This window comes from Carcharhinus amblyrhynchos, chromosome 24, assembly GCF_965287045.1.
Source record: "Carcharhinus amblyrhynchos chromosome 24, sCarAmb.v2.hapA, whole genome shotgun sequence".
In the NCBI taxonomy this organism is placed as follows: domain Eukaryota; kingdom Metazoa; phylum Chordata; class Chondrichthyes; order Carcharhiniformes; family Carcharhinidae; genus Carcharhinus; species Carcharhinus amblyrhynchos.
The window spans coordinates 15,023,890-15,044,956 of NC_137347.1; the positions used below are offsets into that span (position 1 = coordinate 15,023,890).

Sequence of the window (21,067 nt, forward strand, 5' to 3'; positions counted from 1 at the left end):
GCAAAGTACACTCTTTACCTTAACATTGTCACTAGTGTGAAGCATTTATAAAGACTCTGCGCTCTGAATTATGGAATGCCATGAACTCAATTTTCTCCATTTTTAGCTTTGTGTGGCGGTTACATCCGTGGATCAAGTGGAACTATCCTGTCTCCTGGGTTTCCTGATTTTTATCGGAATTCTCTGAATTGCACCTGGACAGTGGAAACATCACATGGCAAAGGTAACAGAAATGTATTTGATGTATCCTGTGAAAAGTATTTCAAGATCTTAAAAAAAGCTGCTGTCAATGTTATATGTCAACATCCTGCAGGAAAGTGAGGCTATATATGACTAAATTATATGAATAGTCAAACGTTTAGCTTGCTTCAGTTGGATTTCTCTGCTGTTTTCTTTTATATGGGTTTACATCTCTTTTGAAAGAATAGGAAATAAATGTAACTGGGCTACTGAAATCACCAATCATAATTAATAGCCTATTTTGTCAGCATGCACATCGTCCACAGTTATGTTAAAGGAGCTACATTGATAGAAGTTTATCTGTCTGCTGACATGATTGAGAATTCGGCTTGTAAAAGTGACTTTACGTTAAGGCGCTGCACTCTACAATGGATTATGCTTCCAGCAATGAAAAGCAATCTTTTCAACTTAAAATGGCCCAATCTGACTGACCCAACTGCATTGGTGATTTAGAAATTCCTGGGTCTTCTGGTTCCTGCCAGGTTTCTACTTCAAGCTTGAAAGTAAGGAACTGGACATGTTCCCATTTAATCTCCGTGAGGCACAACTTCCAGTTCTCGTTTGACTAGCAACAGGGGAGAATAGTACTTGGGGATGGCCTCTGACTGCCATTTCACTCACCCTATTTTATCTTTGGTAACAGTGATGTGAGAGGTTAACAGTTCTGTGACACTTCTGTTTTATTGATGATAATTGAATTCTCTCCATCAGATAGGACATTAAAATATTGGATTGAAATTAATGGCCGCATGTTATAGTGGCCATGAAGGACGCGAGGGACATTCCTGTCGGAGTGAGGCAGGTCCCGGTTAAAGTGTGCAGGGCATGTGGAGAGTGTGGGTGTAGTCATACTCTGGGGTGCCACCAGCCTCCATGTGATACCTGGGATGCCTTAACAAGAGCAGCATCCTCACCCACTCCCCACAGTCAGAATAGCAGAAAGCAATGGAGAAAGCCTCATTGTCCATGTAAGGGACTTAGTCCAATAGCCCAGTCCATCACGCAAACCGGCCTGCCATCCATTGAATCTGTCTACAATTCACGCTACCTCAGAAAAACAGCCAGCATAATTATGGCCCCGTGAACCTAGACATAGTCTCTTCCACCTTCTGCTGTGCGGAAAAGGATACAAAAGTCTGAGCTCACATACCAACCGTCTCAAAAACAGCTTCTTCTCTGCTGCCATTGGACGTTTGAATGGACCTACTCGATAGTACGTTGATCTTTTTGTACAGCGTAGTTATGAATGTAACACTACATTCTGCATTCTATCCTTTCCTCCTCCCCTATGTACTCAATGAATGGTATGCTTTGTCTATATAGTGTGCAAGAAACAATACTTTTCACTATATCCCAATACATGTGACAATAATCAAATCAAATCAAATCAACAAAGACTTAAAAGACCTCCACTACATTCTGCATTCTATCCTTTCCTTCTCCCCAATGTACTCAATGAATGGTATGCTTTGTCTACATAGTGTGCAAGAAACAATACTTTTCACTATATCCCAATATATGTGACAATAATCAAATCAAATCAACGAAGACTTAAAAGACCTCCAGCTGATTTCAGTCTTTCACTCCTTGACTTAACTGGGTTGAGTAAGAAATTTGACATGCTCACCACTCAGTACTTTTTACATGCTGGTTTCCACCACACACACACACACACACCACCCCCCCAAAGAAATTCTGTCTGTTATGTGCTATGTTTTTTGCCTGTAGCATGTGATGAGTATGTGGCACCTGTCCAGAGGAGTTGTCATGAAGTAAAATCAGTGGTCATAAGAACATAAGAAATAGGAGCAGGAGTAGGCCATCAAGCCCTTCGAGCCTGCCCCACCATTCAATAAGATCATGGCTGATCTGAAGTGCATCAGTTCCACTTTCCTGCTTTCTCCCATAACCCTTAATTCCCTTGCCTATCAAAAACCTATCAACCCGTAACTTCAATATATTTAGCGAGGTAGCCTCCACCACTTCAACAGGCAGAGATAACGGTCACTCCTCATTATGAAGCAGTTACTGAGCTGACAGTGCAAAGCACACACCCCATGGATAATTCACCAGTTTGAAGACAGGAAATCAGTCAGTGCAGCCAATAGCCAACAGATAACAAGAATCGCTCAATTAGAAGGAGTATTTACTGACAGCATTAGAAAGAAGCAACATGCCCTGGAGTGGCAACTATGAAAGACTTCAGGTAAAGTTCAAACTCATGGAAAAAATCTCCATAAAGCTCCATCCAGCATTACAGATAGCAGCTGAGAGCCCCATTAACTCACACTCCACTGTTCAGCATCACTCATGACTCATCTGATGCTGAAACAAATCATGTTTACGTTCAGCAAGTACTGAACAAATTTCAGGCTTAGGTTAATAAGTGGCAAGTAATAAAAATGTTAAAGTTTATTTATTACTTACAAGTAGATTACTGTGAAAATCCTGTAATATTAATGCTATGCAAATACCAGCTTCGAGAGAAATCTAACCATCTTCCCTTAACGTTGAATAGCATTTCCATTATTGAATCCTCACCATCAATATCTTGAGGGATACCATTGACCAGAAACATTGTTTCACCATTCGTATAAATATTTTGGCTACACGAGCAGGTCAGAGACTGTGGGGGTGGGGGGATGAACTTAGTGGCATGCCCCTCCAATCGATCAGTGTGGCAAGCCGGTAAGGTTGTGAGAGAGGTGCAAAACGGGTTTCGCATCCAGTTTCTTGCCCCTAGCAGTACGACTGGTACAGTGAAGCTGGTGTGATTAGCCTTGTGCCCGGGATGGGCTCAAGACTGATTTAATATTTCAATCTTATTTTTCATAGTTTTAGAGAGTGCGGAACAGAATCGTCCAGGCTCACTTGCCTTAGCATCCTCACCAATGGAGGTCCTCACTGGCCAGGATCACGTATGGTCCCCAGCAACAGGGACCAGATGTAATGGCTTCACCAGTGGGAACAGAGGCCATCGAGGTCACCCGAGTGATCAGGAGTGGGAGGGGGCAGTGCCCCTGGCACTGCCAACCTGGAATCCTGGCATTGCCAGTTTGGCCCCATGGCAGTGCCAAGGGGTAAGACCTAAGGGAGGGGTCTGGGCATGGTCAAAAGAGGGACAGGACTGGCAGCTTAACATTCCAGGATATTGTTGTTTTAAATGGGAAACAAAGAGGCTGGGGAGTTGCATTGCTGATAAGGGAGCACATCACAGCTGTGTTGAGGAAGGACACATGGGATGGACCCTGTAGTGAGGCATTATGGATGGAGCTCAGGAAAAGGAAGGGTGAAATCACAGTGTTGGCAGTTTACTATAGAACCCCCAAAAACCCACAAGAGACCGAGGAGCAGATGTGTAGTCAGATGCTGAAAAGATGTAAAAAAAAGCAGGGTCATTGCAGTGTGTGACTTTAACTTCCCCCATATTAACTGAAACTCTCTGACAGGCAGGGGCTGGGATGGAGAGCAATTTGTTAGATGTGTCCAAGAGGGCTTTTTGATACGGTATATTGACAATCAAATCAGAGTGGACTACTCGACTTGATATTGGGGAATGAGCCAGGCCAAGTGATCGATGTTTCAGTAGGGGAGCATTTAGGGCGTAATTCCATAAGATTTTGGGTAGACATGAATCAGGACAAAATTGACCGTTGAGTGTGGTGCTTAATTGGGCAAGGGCCAATTACATTCAAATTAGACAGGAACTGGGGAATGTGGATTGGGAGCTGCTATTTGAGGGCAAATCCACATCTGACGTGTGAGGCTTTTAAAGGCCAGTTGATTGAAATGCAGGACAGAACATGTCCTCACAAGAATGAAGGCTTGAAATGGCAGGATTCAGGAGCCATGGCTGACAAGGGAAATTGTAAGCTTAGTCAAAAGGGAAAAAGAAGCATACAATAGGTGTAGGCATCTAAAAACAGTTGAAGCCCTTGAGGAACATAATGCAAGTAGGAAGGAACTTAAACATGGAACTAGGAGGGCTAAAAGGGGCCATGAAATGTCTTTAGCAAACAGGGTGAAAGAGAATCCCAAGGCTTTTTATGTATATGTCAAGAGCAAGAGACTAACAAGAGAAAGAATGGACCCACTAAAGGACAATGGAGGGAAGTTATGCGTGTAGCCACAGGAAGTGGGTGAGATTCTTAATGAGAATTTTGCACCACTATTCACCGAGGAGAAGGACATGACAGATGTTCAGGGTTTGTGTGAGTGCTCCAGAGAATGTCAGTATCTCGAAGGAGGAAGTGTTGAGTATCCTAAATTGCATTAAGGTAGACAAGACCCTGGGACCAGATGGGATTTTTTCCAGGTTACTGTGGGAGGCAAGGAAAGAAATACCTGGGGCTTTAACAGATATCTTCACATCCTTTTTGACCACAGGCAAGGTTCCAGATGACTGCAGACATAGGCAATGTTGTTCCCTTGCTTAAGAAAAGAAACAGAGATAATCCAGGAAATGATAGGCCGGTGAGCTTGATGTGGTGGGGAAGCTTTTAGAGAAAGTGTGGATTTGGTTTATATGAACTTTATTAAGGCATTAGACAAGGTTCCACATGGCAAATTGGTAGAAAAACTAAACTCACATGGGATTCGGGGTAGGCGAGCTAGATACAAAATTGGCTTGGTTATAGAATACAGAGTAGCAGTGGAAGGGTGCTTTTCAGAATGGAGATCTGCAGCTTATGGAGTTTTCCAGGGATCAAAGCTGGGACCTCTGTTGTTTGCAGTATGTATAAATGATCTGGAGGAAAATGTAAATGGTCTGATTAATAAGTTTACGGATGACACGAAGATTGGTGGAATTGCTGATAGTGCCGTGGATTGTCAGAGGATACAGCAGGATATATATACTTAGAGACTTGCGCACCGAAATGGTAGATGGAGTTTAATCTGGACAAACGCAAGGTGATGCATTTTGCAGAGCAAATTTAAGTGTGAATTATACTGTAACTAGCAGAACACTTAGGAACATTTACAGAGGGATCTGGATGTTGAGGTCCACAGTTCCCTAAAAGTGGCAATACAGGTGGCCAAGGTGATTAAGAAAACAGGTGGTATACCTGTTTTCACCAGCTGGGGCATTGAGTACAAGAGTTGGGAAATAATGTTGCAGCTTGGATAAGCCACATTTGCAGCATTGTGTGCTGTTCTGGTCACCATACTACCAGAAGGATGGAAAAGTTTTGGAGAGAATCCAAAGAAGATTCACCAGGTTGGTGTCTGGTCTCGAGGGTGTTGGCTATGAGGTGAGGTTGAATAAACTAGGATTGTTTTTACTGGAAAGATGGAGGCTGAAGGGAGACCTGATAGAAGTTTACACAATTATGAGAGGCATAGATAGGTAGATAGTCAGAGGCTTTTTCCTAGAGTGGAAATATCAATTACAAGAGGTGACAGGTTCAACGTGGGAGAGGGAAGTTTAATGGAGCCGTGTGGAGCAAGTTTTTCCACGCAAAGAGTGGTGGGTGCCAGGAGTACGCTGCCACAGGAGGTGGCGAAAGCAGGCACATTAGCAACATTTAAGAGGCATGGGTCCATGAATAGGGAGGGAATAGAGGGATACAGACTGAGTAAGGACAAAAGTTGTTTTTTAGCTTAGTCAGGGCATCATGATTGGCACAGGCTTGGAGGGCTGAAGGACCTGTTCCTCTGTGCACTTTTCTTTGTTGCCTTTGCATCATGTGTAAGGAAGTGAAGTTGCAAAGTACATACTGAAGTTTATAGTCAAAGGTTGGAATGACTTTGGTTTTGGACTGAAAGCAGTGTAGGTTGAACAGTTTCTCAGCTGTTTTTACACATTATCTCATATACCTGTGGGTAATTTGAGGTGAAATATGACATTGCAGCAAAGAGAATAGAGAAGAGAATTGTGTAATGACGCAGTGTTGTTTGATCTCACTCTGCATTCCGACTGGCTGTCTGGTGGTTCCGTTGGTGAGAATCTTGCGTGTCATAGTAGAATAGGTGGAAGATGGTGACAAGTTTCTGAAGGCAGCCAAATGTGAGGAAAATATTCTTCATGAGCCTTCACATTGACAAATTGAAAGATTTTCATGAGGCTGAAAAAGACAAGTACAGTGATTGGTGCAGCTCCTTACACTTTCCTTGTATTTGCCCATAAGTGAAGGTCAGAACTGGGATTAGCGGGTTAGGAAATTCCTGTCAAAAGCCAATGGATGCTTTACTGGGTCACCAAATTTTCCATCCAGCCCTCTACCCATCACATCGTGGGTAGGATCAGAAAATACCAGCCCATGTCTATGTGAAAAACATACATGACCGTGATCTTATGACCTCGTCCTACCCAACTTTCAGTGAGGCAAGGCAGTAAGCTAGGGCGAAAGTGAAAAATCAGGTCTGCACCTTGTTTTTTACCTCCCTGATCTTACCGGCACTGTTTTGTCAGCAAAATTGGTTTTATATCCAGAAAGGGAGATGATCAGTGATCAGGGAGGAAGGGAATTCTGCACGAGGGTGTTAGCGATCATGGAGCGAGGGAGGGAGGTAACTCTGCAGAGGGGCGAATGGTGCGGGGTGCCAATGTCCATGGTAGGGGGTTCTGCTGTCTGTGGGAGGGACCCGCTGTCCATGGAGGGAGGGCCTGATGTCTGTGAAGGGCAGGGGTAGGTGGCACCAGGAGATCTCCCAATACACTGGGAGATGGGGCAACTGTGCAATGGCGCCCCTTGAACTCAGCAGCTGCCTTCTCAGGAAAGCTGAGGCTCCAACCTGTGAAAAGGGCCTTTAATATTTTTAAGATTTAATATATTTTTTCCACCAAGTGCAATAAGATTGCATTTTCAAACTCACCCAAAAAAACAAATCTGAAACTCTCCCATTTTCCCACCTGTTTGGCACTTTGAAAATTCTACCCACTGTGTCTCTGGAAGGAACTCTTCAGCCACTGATGGAGAAGGCAATTAAGGAGGATCGTTTTAATAAAGTTCCCTGTGACAGACAGCAGTGAGACTGCTGTATCCATAGATACCACAATTAGACCTGTCTCACCTTGTGAATAGATCCATGGGCACAGCATCCCTGAGACCCCAGCAAGCACTCTTCTTGCCAGATGAGAGATACAAAGACACCCTGTGCCAGGGGTGTATCTCTGCTGTGCCAGAGATGTACCTCCGTCATGCTTCAGGATTGCGGAGGAGTCTCCAACTGCTGCAGAGGTTTTGTTAGTTTTTAGCCGCTGATTGGCTTTTTCAACTTTGCTCCACAATGGGGTAGTGCCAAACTGGTGTAGACTTAAAGACACAAGGAATGTCTTGGTTCCTCTGATGGTGCTGACAATTAGAATATTCACCAAAGTTGAACCTGCAACACAGATACATTGTAAGCTGATCCCCATGGTGGTCACAATAAGCTTTTGTCACCAATGTTATTCAATCATATTTATTTGTATCCGAGAATCTGTTCTATTTATTTGATCTTTGCTGTTTTATTGTTGCTGTCCTGTGTTTCTGTCTCAAAGCCTCAGAGCTTCAGCTTTGTGAAAAGGGTCTTTAATATTTTACAATTCCTCTTCACTGCTGTCTCAGTTGACAAAAGAAAAAACTTGAATTTATCTAATGCCTTTTACAGCTTCATCCCTGTAACATTTCACAACCATTGATGTACTTTTGAAGCATAGAATCTGTTGTAACATAGGAAATGCAACGTATAGTTTAAGCATCATGAAGTCCAACAAAGAGCAATGAGGCGATGACTGGGTGTATTTTTTCATGTTGGTTGAGGGATAAATTTTGGCTGGACACCAGGAAGAATGCTTATTTATTTGTCAGTGTTACAAGTAGGCTTATATTAATACTGCAATGAAGTTACTGTGAAAATCTCCTGTGCCTATTCGGGTACACCGAGGGAGAATTTAGCTGGGCCAATGCACGTCTTTTTGGGCTGTGGGAGGTAACCCATGCAGACATGAGGAGAACATGCAGACTGCGCACAGGCAGTGACCCAAGGAACCAGGGAATCAAATCTGGGTCCCTGGTGCCGTGAGGCAGCAGTGCTAACCACTGTGCCACCATGCTGCACAGAGCATGAGTGTTTATGCAATATAATATCAGTCTCCCAACTTGCACTCCGACCTTCAACTGGCAGAGCTTGAGTGTGTTGGAAAGATGCCCTGAAATGGGATTCAGGGTTCAGCCTTCAGAATGTGGATGTAATGCTGGACTGCTGGAGCGACTGGATCTCCCCACATTTATCTAAATTTGGGGGAGACCAATGATCTCTTGCTCCGCAACTACAGTTAACGGAGAGAAAACAACAGTTTCATCAAAATAACCATCTGTTCCGTCTGATCATCAAGAGTGTTGTGTGTAGATGCTTACAGATCCATTTGAGAGAAAGTGCTGCACGTTTGTGTGCTTCCTAAGAGGGCGGTGCTACTCAGCGGAAGCTATTACAATGTAAGCTTTTCTTTTAGTGCTTTGGGGAGAGCAAACAATATTACACAAAATCTATTTGGTATGAAAACTGAATATGTCAGAAGCCAATTGTGCTGCTTGAGATTGAGTGATTGAAATTTCACGAGGTTATAAAAGAAGCAACATCTCCTTCAAGGAACATTGATATCCAGTGAAGAACCATTAAAAGCACTGAAGCAGCGATGTCACTGCATCAGCAAACAGACTTGAAGAGGGAACTATATATATATATATATATATATATAAACTGAAATAATGCCATTTCCTGGAAGACACTACTCTGGCAACAAAGCAGAGCTTTGCAGTAGCATGAGGTTGAATTTTCCATTTTTGAGATTGAGTGCAGTAGCAGGCAGCTCTGATGGCATCTTTCCTGCTGGTTCGAGTGGTTGGAAGCTCATTAATTATGCCTTTGGAAAAGCCTGGCAGACCAGCAGCTGATTTGACCAGCCACCACAAGCTAGTGGGTTTGAAGGTCCGGGTGTCGTATATGTAAAGCCAGTTCTGCACACTCGTATTGCTCTCTCCAGCCCACCTGTCCTCCATGCGTGATGTCTGGGACCCGGCTACAAAAGGCTCACAATCTCAATAAGAAGCCTGTACCTTGATTCAACTACTCTACCTCAAGCACATCATCCACTTGTATCTCTGCCCACCCCACCTGGAGTCGCTAGGTATCTCTTCCACTAAACGATGTGGTACCCCTTTACCCCCCAGCTTCTGAGCATTTCATGTGGCCTTGACAGAGTCCAGCTTCCCTCCCCTCAGTTTTCCATTGTTCATCAGCCTCATTTACTTTTTTACACCTCTGCCTGCCATTGTGCCCTCTCACACTTCCAAACAACCCCCCACCCCTCGCCACCCTTGCACGGGTTTCTTTCCTCATGGAATCATTGTGGGCAACATGATGGTAGTTCAATTCTGGCCTCGGACGACTGTGTGGACAGTAAGAAGTCTCACAACACCAGGTTAAAGTCCAATAGGTTTATTTGTTATCACAAGCTTTCAAAGCATTGCTCTTTCATCAGTTGACTCACTTGATGAAGAAGCAGCACTCTGAAAGCTTGTGATACCAAATAAACCTCTTGGACTTTGACCTCGTGTTGTGAGACTTCTTACTGTGCCCACCCCAGTCCAACGCCAGCATCTCCACATCATATTTGTGTGGAGTTTGCATGTTTTCCTCGTGTCTGCTTAAGTTTCTCTGGATGCTGTGGTTTCCTCCCACACTCCAAAGACGTGCAGGTTAGGTTGATTGGCCATGCTAAATTGCCTCTTGTATCCAAGGGGATTAACAGGGTAAATACTTGGGGTTATGGGGATAAGGTCTGGGTGGGATTGTTGTTGGTGCAGGCTCAATGAGCCAAACGGTCTCCTTTTGCACTGTAGGGATTCTATGATTGCCCCACTATCAGTCAGCCTCCCCCCATGTCTCCCCCCAATATCTCGCACCCCACTTTGGTCTGTTGGAGTGCAGGCTCCACGAGTCCCAGAACTCTTCATAAGAACATAAGAACATAAGAAATAGGAGCAGGAGTAGGCCATCTAGCCCTTCGAGCCTGCCCCGCCATTCAATAAGATCATGGCTGATCTGTCGTGGCTCAGTTCCACTTTCCCGCCCTCTCCCCATAACCCTTAATCCCCTCTCTTATCAAGAACCCATTAACCCGCTTCTTAAAAATATTTAGCGAGGCAGCCTCCACCACTTCAACGGGCAGAGAATTCCAGAGATTCACCACCCTTTGAGTGAAGAAGTTCCTCCTCAACTCCGTTCTAAACTGCCTCCCCTTTATCTTGAGGCTGTGCCCCCTAGTCCTACTGTCTTTTTTGAGCGGGAAGAGTCTCTCCACCTCTATCCTATCCATCCCATTCATCATCTTATACGTCTCAATGAGATCTCCCCTCATTCTTCTAAACTCTAACGAGTACAAGCCTGGGTAAGGAACAGCATAGCATTGGGTCGGAGGCCACAAACTGGTCTACCCCAGCAGAATGGTGTGCAGCACACAGCGGTACGGCAGGTCACTATATTGCACTTGTTTCAAAGTCTTGAGTGAACTGAGGGCCACTTTGTGCTCGTCACTCTTTATCAAACGGGTTTGGCGCCAATGTGATTTCCCGCTGGTGTGAAGCAGGATTTGAATACCTGGTAAGATTTCCATAATCAGCTGTTTTAATAAACATTTGTGAGAAGCAGATGAATGCAAATGGTATACATTCCATCAGGCATTAGTGGAACAAATCTATTATTAACCCATTGGCAGAGTTGTGAATTGTTTTTACACACGGTGGGGGGAGAGGGGGATTCTGCATTTTCTAGCTCTTGCTAATCTCTCCCGTCCCGCCCTCCATCAGACCCACCGAAGGATGGGAGAATTCCACACATGGGAATAGCAAGAGGCCATTCAGCCACTCAAGCCAGCCCCTGTCTTCAGTTACATCATGGCTAATCTTTACCTTATCTTAAAGTAAGAAAGCAGGTGATGTTCCTTGAAGTCAGAAAGAAGGATGCAAGGAATGGATTCTGAGAAACTCAGCCTATTGCAATGACTGAGAAAGATGCAAAACCTGACAGTAAACTCTTCACACGAAGCATGGGGGAGAATGCTTTCACTGTCACATTCCAAAATCCCTCTAGTTTAGTTCATACTCAGTGGTTTTCTGGTTTGACAGGGTAAATTTGGAAAGAATGTTCCCAATGGTGGGGGAATCCAGAACTAAAGTTTAAAGTCTTATTTATTAGTGTAAGTAGGCTTACATTAACACTGCAACAAAGTTACTGTGATAATCCCCTAGTCGCCACACTCCGGCACCTATTCAGTACACTGAGGGAGAATTTAGCATGGCCAATGCTAAATGTGGGAGGAAACCGGAGCACCCAGACGAAACCCATGCAGGATGAGCACTCAGATCCTGTGCGGATCAACTGGCAGGGGCATTCACAGACATATTTAACTTCTCTTTACACCAATCTGAGGTCCATATCCGCTTCAAGAAGATGACCATCATCCTGGTACCAAAGAAAAGCCAGGCACATGCCTTAATGACTATCGTCCGGTGGCTCTGACATCCGTCATTATGAAATGCTTCGAAAGGTTTGTCATGGCACAAATCAATTCCAGTCTCCGAGATTGCCTGGATCCATTACAGTTTGCCCATTGCTGCAACAGGTCCACAGCAGATGTCATCCATCTGGCCAGACACTCAACCCTGGAACACCTAGACAACAAAGACACCATTGTCAGGCTCCCATTTATTGACTACAGCTCAACATTCAACACCATTATTCCTTCAAACTCCTATCCTGGGGTTTGGCTCTTCCCTCTCTGACTGGATCCTGACTTCCTAACACACAAACCATAATCAGTAAGGATAGGCAACAACACCTCCTCCACGATCATCCTCAACACCTCTGCCCCACCTCTGTCCTCTGCCCCTTACTATACTCATTGTACATCTGTGACTATGTGGTCAATTTTCCCTCTAACTCAATTTTCAAGTTTGCCGATGACACCATCGTAGTGGGTCGGATCTCAAACAATGATTATAGGAAAGAGATAGAGAATTTGGTGAACAGGTGTAGCCACAATAATCTCTATCTCAATGTCAACAAAACAAAGCAGATAGTCATTGACTTCAGGAAGCATCAACGGGATGAACTGAAAAGGGTCAAGAGCTTCAAGGTTTTAGGTGTTCAGACCAGTAACCACCTGTCCTGGTCTCCCCATGCCGATGCTATAGTTAAGAAAGTCCACCAATGCCTCTACTTTCTTAGAAGGCTAAGGAAATTTGGCACGTCTGCTATGACTCTTACCAACTTTGAGATGCACCATAGAAAACTTTCTGGTTGTGTCACAGCTTGATATGGCTTCTGTTCTGTCCAAGACAGCAAGAAACTACAAAGGGTCATAAACAATGCTCAATCCATCACTCAAACCAGCCTCCCATCCATTGACTTTGTCTATACTGCCCACTACCCCGGAAAAACAGCCAACATAATCAAAGACCCCATATACTCCAGACATTCTCTCTTCCACCTTCTTCTGTTGGGAAAAAGATACAAAAGTCATTTACCAACTGACTCAAGAACAACTTCTTCCCTGCTGCTGTCAGACTTTTGAATTGACTGACCATATATTACGCAGATCCTTCACTACACTCTAGCTATGATTGTAACACTACATTCTGCACCCTCTCCTTTTTTTCTCTATGTATGGTATGCTTTGTATAGCACACAAAAAACAACACTTTTCACTGTATATTGATACATGCAACAATAATACATCAATTCAAATCAAAACACGGGGAGAACGTGCAGCTTCCGCACAGCTGGTGACATAAGCCAGGAATCAAACCTGGGTCCCTGCTGCTGAAAGGCAGCAGTGATAACCAGTTCATAACTAGTTCATAACTAGGGGTCGTAGGAGGATATGGGGTAAACATAAGAACATAAGAAATAGGAGCAGGAGTAGGCCATCTAGCCCTTCGAGCCTGCCCCGCCATTCAATAAGATCATGGCTGATCTGTCGCTGCTCAGTTCCACTTTCCCGCCCTCTCCCCATAACCCTTAATCCCCTCTCTTATCAAAAACCCATTAACCCGCGTCTTAAAAATATTTAGCGAGGCAGCCTCCACCACTTCAACGGGCAGAGAATTCCAGAGGTTCACCACCCCTTGAGTGAAGAAGTTCCTCCTCAACTCCGTTCTAAACCGCCCCCCTTTTATCTTGAGGCTGTGCCCCCTAGTCCTACTGTCTTCTTTGAGCGGGAAGAGTCTCTCCACCTCTATCCTATCCATCCAATTCATCATCTTATACGTCTCAATGAGATCTCCCCTCATTCTTCTAAACTCTAACGAGTACAAGCCCAGTTTATTCAGCCTCTCCTCATAGCTCAACCCCCTCAACTCCGGTATCAGCCTAGTAAACCTCCTCTGCACTCCCTCCAAGGCCAAAATATCTTTGCGCAGGTGCGGCGCCCAAAACTGCACACAGTACTCCAGCTGCGGCCTCACCAATGCCCTATACAGCTGCAGCAAGACCTCCCTACTTTTATATTCAATCCCCCTCGCTATGAAGGCCAGCATCCCATTCGCCTTCCTGACCACCTGCTGCACCTGCAAGCTGGGTTTTTGCGACTCATGCACAAGGACCCCGAGGTCCCTCTGCACCGTCGCCTGCTGCAGTTTTTCGCCCCGTAAGTAATAGTCCTTCCTACCATTCTTCCTACCAAAGTGGACCACCTCACACTTGCCAACATTAAATTCCATTTGCCATTTCCTGGCCCATTTGCCCAGCCTATCTAGATCCTTCTGCAGACTCTCCACACCCTCCGCACAATTTGCCGTTCCCCCAATCTTGGTGTCATCAGCAAATTTCGACACCCTACACTCGGTTCCCTCCTCCAGATCATCTATATAAATGGTAAAAAGCTGAAGCCCCAGCACTCCACTAGTCACCATCCGCCAATCCGAATAGCACCCGTTGACCCCCACTCTCTGCCTCCTATTTGACAACCAATCCTCTATCCACGCTAACACCCTACCCCCAACTCCATGTCCCTCGACCTTCTGCAATAACCTCTTGTGAGGTACTTTGTCAAACGCCTTCTGAAAATCTAGAAAGACCACATCCACCGGCTCTCCTCTATCCACCGCCCTAGACACATCCTCATAGAACTCCAGTAAATTTGTCAGACACGACTTCCCTTTAATGAAACCATGCTGCGTCTGCTCTATCAAGCAATTTCCTTCAAGATGCCTCGCAATTTCCTCCGTAATGACAGATTCTAACATTTTACCTACGTTTCAGGATGAAGGTGACAAGAAATTTCTTCATCCAGAGAGTAGTAAACCTGTGGAATTCCCTACCACAGAGAGTAGTTGAAGCCAAAATCAAGGGATTATGGAGAAGGCAGGTTAAGGTATTGAACTTGATGAACAGCCATGATCATTATGAATGACAGAACAGGCTCAAAGGGCCGAAAGGCCTATTCCTACTTCAATTTTTTATGTTTACGATTGATTTAGTTCTCTTCTTAAAGTTCGGCAATGGATTAATGGATACACATCAGCAACCCTCCTTATCAATTGCAATCCAGCCACCTCATCCAAACAATCCATGACCACAGTTCATGTTTACCTCAGAATTCTTGGGTGGAAAGGATTTTATTTTGTCAGTTTGTAACAGTGAAGTTTCACTCTGAATCTCCTTGTGTCTATATTCCCTATATCATTGACTCAGGAATTTCCAGGAGGGCTACTCTACTACTGGAAATGGGGCAAAATGAGACTTCCGCCCTTTATTTACTCTCTTCCTGACCTCATTTCAAATGCTGAGATTAGCCTGGGTCAGTAATAGTCCAACTGGGGTGCTTGTTCCATGGAGCCAGCAGGATTTAGGACCGACCCTTGTCACTCTGTTCAGGAAGAGCAGTAATCTGTAATCAGTAATCTGTAAACTGTCTGTGCTTTATATGCTCTGTCTGAGGCCAGAACTCTTCATTCACCCGACGAAGAGGTTAACCTCGAAAGCTTGTGAATTTACTATCAAATAAATCGGTTGGACTTAAACCTGGTGTTGTCAGACTTCTTAATGTGTTTACCCCAGTCCAACGCCGGCATCTCCACATCAGGAGGAGCAGTACATTCAGTTATTGAGATGGCACATGGAACAATTCTGCCTGATCCATATTCATGATGTGGAGATGCCAGCATTGGACTGGGATGAGCACGGTAAGAAATCTCACAAGACCAAGTTAAAGCCTGACAGGTTTATTTGAAATCATGAGCTTTTGCTTCTTCATCAGGTGAGTGGAGGAAGGTTCAGAAATATGCCATATAGACAAATTGCAAGATAATAGTCTCACATTACAAGTAACCCCCAGCAGTTGGCCTAGGCTTGTAAAATCCTATTAACTGTCATCGCTTGAGATATTTCAAACCTCTTTAACCCGTGTTTATCCTTCTCTCCACTCCCATTGTCTGTCCCTGTAAAGACTTGATTGCCTCTATAAGACTAGCATTCCAACCGTTATCTTACAGTTGTGCCTTTGCCTATATATGCCATATGCTTAATATTCATGAACCTACCTCTCCATTCACCTGATGTAAGGAGCAGCGCTCTGAAAGCTCATGATTCCAAATAAACCTGTTGGAATTTAACCTGGTGTTGTGACACGTCTTACTGATCCATGTATTCCCTTGGGGATCTGGTGCAGTGCAATTTGCATTTTGCATTTTGGAGGTCACTTCAGACAATGCAAAACAAGTCAAATGCTCCAGTAAAGCTTAACTTGCATAATTCATGGGGGAGCTTGATACCTTGCCATTGCCGCTTCCAACTGAGATGCCACAATGGATGACAAAGCATCATATCAGTCACCGACTTGTCACATTAACATTCCTGCATGCGCTCAGTGAGGGTTGGAAATGGGTAACGTCTCAACTTCCTCCCCCCTTCATTGACCAAATGAACTCTGAGCCAAATATAACAAAGGTTTATGTCCCCGGACATCAACACAAAGATTCAATGTACAAACACAGGTTTGACTGAAGTACTGCAATGGGTGGGAGCAGCTTAGAATTCTAGAATCCCTACAGTGCAGATGGAGGCCATTCGGCCCATTGCATCTACACTGACTCACCTTTTTTTAAAAACCTTTACCCAGGCCCTACCCCTGTAACCTTACATACTTACATATCCTGCACATCACGGGACACGAAAGGGCAAATAAGCATGACCAGTCCACCTAATCTGCATACCTTTAGACTGTGGGAGGAAACTGTGGAACCCAGAGGAAATGCAGGGAGAACACGCAAGCACCACACAGACACCCAAGGTCGGAATTGAACCCAGGTCCCGTGTGCCATGAGGCAGCAATGCCACCATGCCATCCTTAAAATGAAACTTGTTCCCTATGATATAAACAGTACACCACATTCTCATGTGTGATCCATTTGCAATCTTCTGCTTTGCAGAATCAGGGTGGCACGGGTTCAATTCTGGCCTCAGACGACTGGCTATGTGGAGTTTGCACATTCTCCCTGTGTCTATGCGAATTTCCTCCTACGCTCCAAAGATGTGCGGGTTAGGTAGATTGGCCATGCTAAATTGCTCCTTAGTGTCAGGGGGATTAGCAGGTAAATATGCGGGGTTATGGGAAAAGAACCTGGATGGGATTGTGGTCAGTCCAGGCTTGATGGGCCAAATGGCCGCCTCCTGCACTGTCGAGTCTAGGTGAGCTGGTGGTTCCAATTTGTTACGCACATTATTATTGTAAGTTCACAGCACAGGTGGGAACCAAAACTGGTTCAAGCTGCTTACACAGTTGGCATATAATTACAGCAAAATATTCAGATTCACTTTTCACAAAAATAGCCCAATTAATATCCTGTGAGCAAAGTTATAAAATTAAACATTTCTTTCACAGCTTCTATTATAATCGCCATCCCATATGATGCATAAATGTTAAAATGATGTGAAAATATTAGAATGCACTGGGTATGAAAAGAAAATATAAACTCTCGCTTCCTTGCTTCTGGGACCTTTTACAGTGCAGACTACCATAAATCTTTCCCACTGATTTAATCTCCTGAGGGAGCATCCTGCTTATTTCTTCTTGATCCCCGAAGGTGCGCAAACAGAATTCCATTATTTCCTCCAACTTGTATCTTTACTGTGCAACCCTGGTCTGCTCTCCTCCTTGTAGTGAGAGCCATTTGCATCCTTGTGAAGTGTTTTCTGAATATAAAATAGCTTCATAACCTCCGATCCTGTACATAATCCGATAGTTATTTTGCTCCTTTCCAAAGACCCTAATTAGGCCAAACACATGCTGAAAATGCTGGAAAATCCCAGCTTTCCCTAGTAGTCTGATCCTTAGAGAGGAGCTTCTATTAACCCCTGATCTCATTAGACACCATAAGAAATTTGGCTTGAATTTCCATGGTGTTTTTAGTGCCATTCTATAAACTAGTTGGAGCAACTATTTGGCAGCAAAATGTTGTATTTGCAAAATTTTACATGCTGTATAATGTTATACCTTTGATACCCACTTTCTCTGCCTGAATCTCTGAAATGTATTCCTGTTTCAGCCATTATTCTGCGACACGGGAGTATCTGGCAGGTTGACATTAGGCTAGCATTCCCATCCTACTGGGTCACTGACCGATGCTCCCATTGATCAGTGGCGTGACTGCACTATTATTGGCTCTCAGTTATCCACACTGGCAGTAGTGCTAACCACTGTGCCAATATGGGTGGCACGGTGGCGTAGTGGTTAGCACTACTGCCTTAAAGCACCAGGGATCTGTGTTCAATTCCGGCCTTGGGTCAGTGTCTATGTGCTGAGGTTGCACATTCTCCCTGCGTCTGCGTGGGTTTCCTCCGGGTGTTCCGGTTTCCTCCCACAGTCCAAAGATGTGCGTATTAGGTAAATTGGCCACGGTAAATTGCCCCACAGTGTCAAGGAGACCAGGGTAAAATACGTGGGGTCAAAAGGATAGGGCCTGGGTGGAATTGTGGTCGGTGCAAACTCAACAGGCCGAATTACCTTGTTCTGTATTGTGGGGATTCTACGTTTCGAATCCTTGAAAATTTCAGCATATACTACAATTGTCAGGTCTGGATGTCAGTGCACGGGAGTTGCAGCGAGTGGTGTACTGCAGAGTGTGTTGGAGTGCCGTTCCAGCACCATCTCTGTCAACTGTCTCAAGACCCGACTCCCAAAATCCCCAACTCCCCCGCACTCAAACAGCCCCGACTCTCCCGCCAAGAGCCTCACCCCCACACCTGGACATTCCTGACATCCCATGGACAGCCCGGACTCCAATCCAATCCCACCCCCCCCCCCCCCACCTCTCCCCCCCCCCCGCCCCCGCTACACAGCCCCAACTCAACTCTCCCAGGACAGCCCAAAGTCTCCCTGGAAAGCCAGACCCGCCTTCCCTCTCCTAGAAAGCCCTCGCACTTCAGGACATTGTTGACTACGCCAAGCCTGAGAAGCACAGCTGGAAGTTTGAAAGTTTATTTATCAGTGTCACAAGTAGGCTTACATTATCACTGCAATTAAGTTACTGTGAAAATCTCCTGGTTGCCACACACCGGAACCTGTTTGGGTACACTGAGGGAGAATTTAGCATGGCCAATGCACCCAACCAATCCAGCCTTTTGGACTGTGGGAGGAAACCCACGTAGATACAGGAAGAATATGCAGACTCCACACAGACAGTGGCCTAAGCAGGAATCAAACTTGGGTGCCTGGCGCTGTAAGACAGCAGTGCTAACCACTGTGCCGTCTGTCGCTGCTTCCACTACTATGGAAATACATTTCCCGTAGACTGCCACCGCTTATAGGTTCTTTTGGTAAGGGCAGCTGGGCACTGGCTGGCACATGCGCAGTTTTATCATTTATCACTCCTTGGAATGGAGAATGGTCCTGAGCACGTGCACAGTAGAAAAGCACTTAAAGGGCTCAAACTACGGTCAAGTACGGGTCAGATGAGTTGAGGAGGAGAGCCGTTACAGTGGAAGTGGCCCTTGGAGCAGGACACAACAAGGGGACAGGAGCAAGTTCCCACAGCCTCCAGAAGCAAAATTAAAATGCAAAAGAGCTCCAAGTTTAAAAAGGAGTTGCGATAGGAGAAGCAAAGGAAGCTAGCCTGAAAGAAACCATGAAGATCTGACAAGGCCGCTGAAGTTAATGACTAATTACTCTGTGTCTTTGGAGCAGTGGCGTTCTTCTGACCTGGCTAAAGACCGGAAAGTGTTCCTTCGAGCGTGTAGATTGAGACCCAGACTAATTGCAGAAGATGAGATCAAAACCTTGGAAGTGAACAATACGCCAAAGCAAATTTCTGTTTCGGGGGCCGTGGCGTTGTGTGCCAGCCGCTGCCTATTTAGTATCTTGCGTATTTTGTCCTTTCCCTCCCAGGCAGCTGGCTCTCAATGCCGTGGTCACTCGGGCAGTTTATGAAATCAAACAGTCTAAAATCCACTGGCCTTCCCAGTACTCACTGCCCTACTCAGTATTCACTGTCAGCCTGAATGGAAGAAGGGGCCGCAGCCAGAAAGATTGGGTTGAGAGTCTTTGGAGCTCTCTTCCTGAAAAGGTGATGGAAGCAGAGTCTCTGAATATATTTAAGGCAGAGGTGGATACGTTCTTGGTGAGCCGGTGAATCATAGATTATCGGGGTGGGTGGGATGCAGATTTGAGGTGACACTCAGATCAGCCGTGATCTCAATAAGTGGCGGAGCAGGCTCGGTGGGCTGAATGGCTTACTTCTGCTCCTTATTCGTATATTCGTGAAAGGGCATTGGATAATTATCTGAAAGGAAATGATTTTCAGAGCAACAGGAAAAAGGAGGGGGAATGGGCTAGCTGAGATGCCCTTGCAGGGGGACAGTATGGCCAAATGACTTCCTTTTGTGCTGGAACCATTCTCTGATTTTATTGCTGTAGGGGCTGCAGAATTTACTGGTGCCCATTGTTCCTGTTATCAGGGAGAGTCACCAGCTTGTTCCTTTCTCTGCCCTGATGAATTAATTGACCTTCTTTAAAGCATTAGTCTGTCGTCCTAGACACAACAGAGTTATCCCTCAATGCTTGTGATACCTTCCTCCACATTTGGCCATGCTAAATTCTCCCTCAGTGTACTCGATCAGGTGCCAGAGTGTGGCTACTAGGGGATTTTTGCAGTAACTTCATTGCAGTGTTAATGTAAGCCTACTTGTGACAATAATAAAATTTAAAAAAAAACATGTCAAGTGAGATTTTTGGTAATTTTCTGACCAGAAACACCCAGCACTCTGTCTTTTCAACTTCCAAAACCACATTTTTTTTCTCTCTGTCTTTTGTGCCATGTCCTTGCCCCTTCTTTGGCTGTTTCTGCCAGGATACCCTAGGAGACACGCATGTAAAGTTGACCCAAAAACAGGCATGAAACTCCAGTTCTAACCAGCTGGCACAGTGAGCCAAACACTGTTCCTTCACACCCTACTGTTTCTTCACCTGTTGCAGGCAGAATTGTCTTCTCAAAGATCGCAATCCAGTTTTTGTCCCATTTATTCATGGGACCTGAGTGTCGCCTTTCAAGGCCAAATATTTAATGCCCATCCTTATGAAGATGGTAGTGAGTTTACACCAGCACATGGCTCCCACTTAAGTTACAAAACTATGCCAATAAGTTAGTCCAGAAATTTCTTGTGGAGGTAACTCTCCAGACCATTGGCATGTACATTTCAGTTTCTATTGCTGCTAAGGTGCTGCAGCATTGCACGTTGAATTTCTCGGCCAATATTTTTTAATTCGAGAAAATTGTTTGGGTTTACGTTACTTTTCTTGCAAAAATATTTGCGTCGGCTTTAGTTTTAAGATGGAAAAGATGTTTTC

At 44.9% G+C, this 21,067-nt stretch overlaps 1 protein-coding gene across 1 annotated transcript in view; it reads left to right on the forward strand.

Moving 5' to 3' along the window:
* Positions 1-21,067, forward strand: part of csmd2 (CUB and Sushi multiple domains 2) — a 1,720,603-nt gene that overhangs the window by 1,305,203 nt on the left and 394,333 nt on the right. The window contains exon 19 of the mRNA XM_080211135.1: positions 107-223. Within this exon, the coding sequence (XP_080067261.1) occupies positions 107-223 (117 nt within the window). The remainder of the gene's footprint in view (positions 1-106; positions 224-21,067) is intronic.